Source organism: Heliangelus exortis, chromosome 25 (assembly GCF_036169615.1).
Source record: "Heliangelus exortis chromosome 25, bHelExo1.hap1, whole genome shotgun sequence".
NCBI lineage: Eukaryota > Metazoa > Chordata > Aves > Apodiformes > Trochilidae > Heliangelus > Heliangelus exortis.
The window spans coordinates 5,369,980-5,376,808 of record NC_092446.1 but is presented as its reverse complement, the minus strand read 5'-3'; the positions used below and the strand labels follow the sequence as shown (position 1 = coordinate 5,376,808).

The 6,829-nt window shown below is 58.8% G+C and overlaps 1 protein-coding gene across 3 annotated transcripts in view; it reads right to left on the bottom strand.

Annotated features, from left to right (window-relative positions):
* Positions 1 to 231: 231 nt before the first annotated feature.
* Positions 232 to 6,829, bottom strand: part of NAV1 (neuron navigator 1) — a 66,557-nt gene continuing 59,959 nt past the window's right edge. For all 3 annotated transcript variants that reach the window (XM_071768195.1, XM_071768196.1, XM_071768197.1), the window contains 7 exons: positions 6,503 to 6,738; positions 6,242 to 6,396; positions 5,998 to 6,069; positions 5,553 to 5,749; positions 4,942 to 5,060; positions 4,502 to 4,699; positions 232 to 3,966 (listed from right to left, as the gene is read on the bottom strand). In XM_071768195.1, coding sequence (XP_071624296.1) covers positions 3,871 to 3,966; positions 4,502 to 4,699; positions 4,942 to 5,060; positions 5,553 to 5,749; positions 5,998 to 6,069; positions 6,242 to 6,396; positions 6,503 to 6,738 — 1,073 coding nt within the window. In that variant the 3' untranslated portion in view covers positions 232 to 3,870. The remainder of the gene's footprint in view (positions 3,967 to 4,501; positions 4,700 to 4,941; positions 5,061 to 5,552; positions 5,750 to 5,997; positions 6,070 to 6,241; positions 6,397 to 6,502; positions 6,739 to 6,829) is intronic.

Below are 6,829 nucleotides of genomic sequence, written 5' to 3'. Positions count from 1 at the left end.
TCTATGATCTTGGAAGAGGTGTCCCCAGCTGATAAAACCATTCCCACCATCTTGTGAAACAGCCAAGATTTCAAACCAGGAGGGTTTCTCCACACCTCCCCCCCCCCCAGCTTTTTTAGGAAGGCACCCAACAAGCAGCAGAGGTGCAGTGGTACAAACACAAGTGTCCTACCGCCCTCCTCCTGCAGGAGCAGCCCCACATCCCCAGACACAGGACCAGCAGTCAGGTGGTACAGGAGATAACTTTATTGAACCCAATGGTGTTAGACAGACGACCGAGAATGGACATGCCAGTTGGTGTGGGCAGCGTGGGCAGCAGGAGCTGACTTGGTGCAGGGCTGGATTTGCTTCTGTCTTTTGGAATATCCTCAAGCCTTTCCCTGGCTTCCTCTCATACTTCTTTTAAAATTTCTTGCAAGTAAAAACAACTAATGGTGGAAAGAGTCCAGATGGTGTTTGTTCCCTATGATTGTTCCCGCAGCTATGTACAACGTGGGGTTGGATCTCAACATCAGGTAGAAAATGGAGAGAGTTTACAAACTTGGAGGCAAGGAAAAAGCAAAGACAGACAGGCGAGAGCAGTAGAAATCTGGACCAAAATCTTAAAGAGAAATTTAAAAAGTGCTATAAAACCCCTCAGCAGGAATACCATGCAGTTAAGAAACACAAAACCCAGTCAGTTACACAGATCATCTAAAACAGGAATTTGTCCATTTTGTCTTTTATTTAATTAAAAAAAGGTTGTTTGTTTTTAATAGAAAAAAGCTAAAATTGTAAGGTTCAGGCCACCGGGTGGCAGCAGCTCGAGGGGGCAGGAGGGGGAGGCACTGGCGTCTCCCAGCTCCAGCCCCTCAGGAGGAATCCCAGCACTCTCAGGGGCCACAGGCACCCCTGGGGGCAACCAGCACCTTTGGAGGTGGCAGGCACCCGTGGGGGGTGACAGGCTCCGTTGGGGGTCACAGACATCCTTGGGGGTCAACAGGTACCCTTGGAGGCAAGCAGCACCTTTGGAGGTGGCAGGCACCCTGGGGAGGTGATGGACTCCTTTGAGGGGTCAGAGGCACCCTTAGGGGCAATCAGCACCTTTGGGGGGTCACAGGCACCCTTGGGGGAACCAGCACCTTTGGGGGGGTCACAGGCACCGCTGGGGAAACAGACCCCTCTGGAGGTGGTGGGTTCTTGTGGGGGTCACAGGCACCTTTGGGGGGTAATGAGCACCCTTGGGGTGGGCAGGAGGATGAGTTAGTGTGATCCATGGCCCCTCAGTGCTGGGTCCCTGGTCCCCCCAGAGCACTGCCACACTTGGGGACATGGGGTGCTGGGTGTAGGCCAGGAGGAACCCCCGCAGGGCACATCCCGGCTTGCTGGCATTGCCCTCACCCTTCCCAGCCCCTCTGGAGGTTCCTCCTGATTTACACCCTCGTGGCCCTCACCCCAGCACACTCCAGCTGAAGTTATGGGAAAGGATGGGGCAACCCCCCAGGAGAAAGGCTGACCCAGCAGCACAGCCCCCCACCAGTGGCTGACAGGGACAATTTGGTCAATGTTTTGGTGACACCATGGTGGTGTCAGAGAAGAAAATCAGGCCCAGCCAGGGCTGCCTGCAGCAAGAGAGGTGCAAGAGCCCCCCTGAACCCAGGGCAGCCCCCAAAGGTGCATCCTGCCCCTTCCTGGGCCTCGAGCCCTGAGGAGGGGGTGAGAGGGGCTGAAGGGGAGAGCCGGGTGCCCACCCCTGGCCTCGAGTGGCTGCTGAGCCGGTGTCTTGTACAATCAGAAAAGAAGTCAGCGCAGCACAGTTATCACAGAGTACAAAAAAGACAGGAGAGAGGCAGGGCCGGGCCCCCAGCTCACACAGGGCCTTGGGCTATGGATCTATTTACAGCGAGTCCTCAGCCGGCAGCCGCTACACAGAGAAGGAGAAGGGAAAGCCCTGGTGGTGTCCAAGCCAGCGTGGGGGGGACGTCCCTGTGCAAAGGGACCGGGCTGGCCGGTCCCGGGTGGCAGCGGGGGGACAGGGGGGAAAGCTGTGGGATAGATGGAGAAGCGAGCACCATGGGGCACAGGCGCCACAGCCAGGACGCAGCAGCTGAGAGAGCACCAAGGGCAGGACCAGGCCTTGGAGCTGCCCCGGGAGGGATGGAGGTGTCCCTGAAGGCCACACCGGACACAGCACAGCAGACCTGAGGCTGCCTGGCAGGGTGTGGGGACAGGATGGATCAGCAGAACCAGCTCTGGGGTCCACTCTCTCCAGTCAGGTGCAGGAGCTGAGCTGGACCATGGGAAAGGGGGTCGAAGGCAGCAGCCCCAGCCTGGCCGTGGCTAATGGTTGGATTTGACAATCTTTAAAGTCTTTTCCAACCAAAATGAGGCTATGCTCAGACCAGTGCCAGCACCCCTGTCCCCTCCCAGCCATGCTGGCTTTGGGGACAGTCATAGGCCACTGGTGCAGGAGCAGGCTGTGGCAGTGCCAGCCTAAGCCCCACGTGTCCCCTTGCCAGAAGGTGGGGATTAAGGCACCATGGCAGCACCGGGGCTGATCCCCTCTGTGCCAGGAGCCTCACCTGTGACATTGCACAGTAAGGCCAAGAGGACACGTGGCAGCCCTAGGTGTCCCCAGAACACATGGGGCACAGCAAGACCCTGCTAGACCCCATGGAGGCAGCCTTGGGGAGCCAGTGGTACAGAGACCAGCCCCTGGAACAGCTCAGTAACCTGCACCCCCAGGCCTGGCAGCACTGAGAGCACAGGGGCAGACTGTGCCCCTCAACACCGAGGGGACAGAAGGGTGGCAGGTTGTGCTCCCAGCACCAAGTGGACCCAGGGATGGGGCACAGTGACCACCTCATGCCCAGGCCTCAGGCAGTGCTGGATGCCTGGGGAGGGGACGTCCTGTGGCACCCAGGCATGGTTGGAGACCCTGTCCCCATGGCCAGACCCTGCCTTGTGCTTTTTGGGAGCTGCCAGGCCAGAGGCTGCCCTGAGAGCATCCCACTACCACCATGTCGTAGCTCAGGCAAGCTGTGAGGCCCTGGGAAGTGGGTTCAGGGACTGGAGATTGTCCAGTGAGCACCAGTTTTGTGACAGAGGTGGTTTGAGTGGTGGAACCAACAGCTACAAAAGAAACCAAAGGGAAAGGGAGCTGCTTGCAGGGAAGCGATGGGCACCGGGCCACAGGCTCCAGGCCAGGAGATCAAAGCAGAACAAAAAAGGGACCAAAGTGAAGTCTGGACTCAGCCAAAGGAAAATGGGAGGGGAAAAAACAAAAATAAAATAACCAGAGCAGGGTTTATTGGGCTGTCCTGGTCGCAGTGGCTGCCATGCAGGTGAAATGGGGAACATACAAAGACAGCAGCAAGAGCTGTGCTCCTCCTTGGCCAGAGTGAGGCAGGAGATTCCCAGAGCCTCAGCTCTGCTGCCTGCCCTCGGCTGTGCCTGGCTGGGTGCAGAGGCAGATGCAGACCCTCACACCCACACTCTCATCCTGCAGCCACACGCTCCTCCTGTGCCCCCTGGCTTTGGCCCAGGTGGCTCCCACGGGGTCCCTGCCCCACGCAGGGGCCTTCCTGCAGCTCCCAGAAGTAGGGGCTCGGCCGCATCAGTTGCCCTGGCCCAAAAGCCCAAGAGTTTACAATAGAGACAGAAAAAAACAAGAAGGGAAACCAGGATTCTCCTACCCCCAGGGTTGGGATAGGAGACAGCACCCACGGATGAGCTGAGCTCCCCCATGCTCCACCAGAATGCGCTGGAGCCCTGATCCTCTCCGCTCGCTCGCCGGCCCCACACTCCAGGATACCAAAGGAAAAGGAGAACAGCCCGTGGGAGTGGTGGCTGGCAGCAGCTCCCCTGCTCCTGGGCTGGCATGTCCGGGCCTCACAGAGTCGACTGCAGGTCGGGATCCACCATGGTCTCACGGTCTGGAGACTCGATGTAGTTGGCAGCTTCCTGGAGTTTGAGCAGCATGGCCATCTGTTGGGAGAGGAGTTTGGCACCAAGCCCAGCAGAGGCAAGAGGTCCCCCTGGCCAAGACCACCTTGGTTGGCCCTTCTTGCCCTCCCATACAAATCCAGAGAAGCTCCTCAGAGGGTAAAGCAAAGCTCAAAGATGCTGCACTGGCCATGGGCACAGAGAGGATGCTCCAGGCTGAGCAGGACAAAGCATCAGAGGGGCACAAGCCTTGACACTTCAGCTGTGACAGCCTGCCCTCTGCTAGCAGTCCTTCCAGGTGACACACTGGGACACAAATGCCACCCCTGTGCCTTTGTGCAGCCATGATGTCTCATGAAGCACAATGCCATGGAGCACCATGGAGCCCATCTCACCGTGCCCACTGAAGCCACCATCCCACACTTACTGCTTCTCCCAGGAGCACATGTTTTTGCACCCCCAAATCAGGCATTTTTACCCTAAAAAGTGATCAGGGAAGTGAAGCACAGCTCCACCCTGCTCTCCTCCTCCACCATCACCACCCAGCCACTTCCCAGTGCCCAGTCCAGGACTGTACCAGAGGGTCTGTGTCCAGGGAGCTGGGCGTCGTGTCTTTGACGGTGCGCTCCTCGGGAGGGGAAACGGTGCTGTGGGGCCCGATGGTGGGGGGGGGCAGGTGGTACAGCTTGGACTGGTCCTGCTGTGCTGATGGCCAGGGCAGGGTGTCCCGCACCCACTCCACAGGGTCCTCCCAGGCTGCTTTCTGCCCGTGGACCTGCAGGCAGGGAGCAACAGCCACGTCTTCAGCACAGTGACACAGTACGCCAAGCCCCCCAGCACAGCCCTCTGTCCTGCTGCAGCCATGGGGCAGGGCAGGGGCTGACAGAGGTGCCACTTGTGCCCAAAATCCTGCCATCCCCACCCTGCCATCCCCACCCTCTCAAACTGCTGACTCTCATCAGCAAGTCCCCAAGCACCATGGGCTTGCACCCCCAGGTGTCAGGCAGTTCTGGGTACCTTGAGCCCATCTTTTGCACCCTCCTGCAGGTAAGGGATGATGGAGTTGTTCCACAGGTCAATGAACCAGGTCCGGAAATCCTCAATTCCTATGGGGCAGGACAGGAAAAAGCAGGGACCTGGGGAAGAAGGGAGAGAACAAAAATGGGAGCTGGGTCCCTCTGCTTCAGTCATCAGCCCCACAGCACTAAGCCTGGCTGTGCAGGGTGCCCTGGGCTCAGCCACCCCCCACAGAGCAGTGCCCAGGCAGCACATGCCTGACACACACGGGCAGAAAACAAGCCCCTGGAAGGAGCCTGTGTTCAATCGACCCTCCAAAAGCCTGGTGAGGCAAAGGGAGACCTGTCTGGGAAAACTGGGAAAACACGGCTCCTCCATGCCCCAGGAAGGGTGACAGTAACACAGGCTTGGCTGACACCATGGTGACAGCTCCCACAAATGCCACCCAGGGAAGAGCAGCACTTGTGTGCATCCCACCCACTCTTATTTATGTGGGACTGGGTGACACGGGGCAGCGTGTCACCCCCAGGTTCCTTTGGGAGGGTTTTGCCCAGTCCCTGGGTCTCCCAGCAGCGCGAGGTAGAGGAGGGAGGCGTGTGGCAAGGTGGTACCGATGAGGAAGTCAGAGGTGCTGTGTTTCTCCAGGAAGGTGTGCAAGTGGTACCAGAGCTTGGGCACCCAGTCCAGCACACGCAGCAGCTCCTCCTTGTTGGCGTTGATGTCTGTGTCTGATTCCAGCAGCTTCCGCCGCAGGTAACGCACCAGGAAGCCATTGGCTGGCTCCACGTTGTTGGAGAATGTCAGCATCCTGGGGGAAAGACTCAGGTGATCAGGGCTGGGTCTTTACACAACCTGCCCAGCACCCTCGGGCCCTCCTAGCAGTCCCACACTGCAGGTGCCCGAGATCCTTCTCGGATGACAGACCTAGGGCTTGGTCTTCATCAGGGTACCCAATAAAAGTACCCAAGGTACTCCAGGACTGCCCAGGGACAGGAGTGATGCCCCTGCACCCCACCAACCCCATGGGAATGTTCCCCAGGAATGCGCAGTGCCCACCTGAAGCTGAGATGGAGACCATGGTTTGGGGTCATTTTCACGGGCTGGTTAGTGGTCCCAATGATGTAGGGGCTGAGTAAGTGACAGAGGGAGAGACAGAATCCATCAGAAAAAAAAAACCCTGCATCCCCCCTGCCCACAGCAGAGCTGATCTGAGCACAGTGGATATGTGCAGTCGTGCAACCTAAACTCCACAAGCCTGGGAGAAAGGGCTGGAGGAGGATGCCGTGGGGCTCTCACTCACCATTTGTGGTACTTGCAGGTGAGCGCGCCGTTCACAAGCTCACTGATGGATCCTGCCTCACTGAGGTCATCCAGGAGGATCACCAGAGGCACGTCTGCCGTGCCCGTCTCCCGGTCGATCTGGTTGGCCAGGTTGGAGAGGTACAGCTGCAGGTCCTGCAACCAAGGGGCCGGGTGTCACACATGGGACTGTGGCATGGCTGCCAACGGGAACCACAGTACCAGTGACAGCAGGGATGGTCCCAGTGCTGCCAGCCCTCACCTTGCACGACTGCTGGTGCATGTTGAAGGTGCTGACAATGCCTTCGGTGACGTCCCGGCCCGAGCGCTCCACCAGGTACTCGGCCAGGCGGTTGGTCAGGTAGGTCTTGCCGGTGCCGCTGGGTCCCGAGAGGATGAGCCGGCGGTGCTTCAGCAGGAGGCTGATGTAGTGCTGCATCATGGGCTTGGGGATGAGTGTCTCGAACACCAGGCTGTCCACGCACTTCTCCTTCAATCCTGCAGGCAGGAGAGGGCTGAAGGTCTCGCTCACGCCCCTCGACACCACCAGAGAGAGGGAAGGGGGAAGCACTGGAGCCTCTCTGCCCCG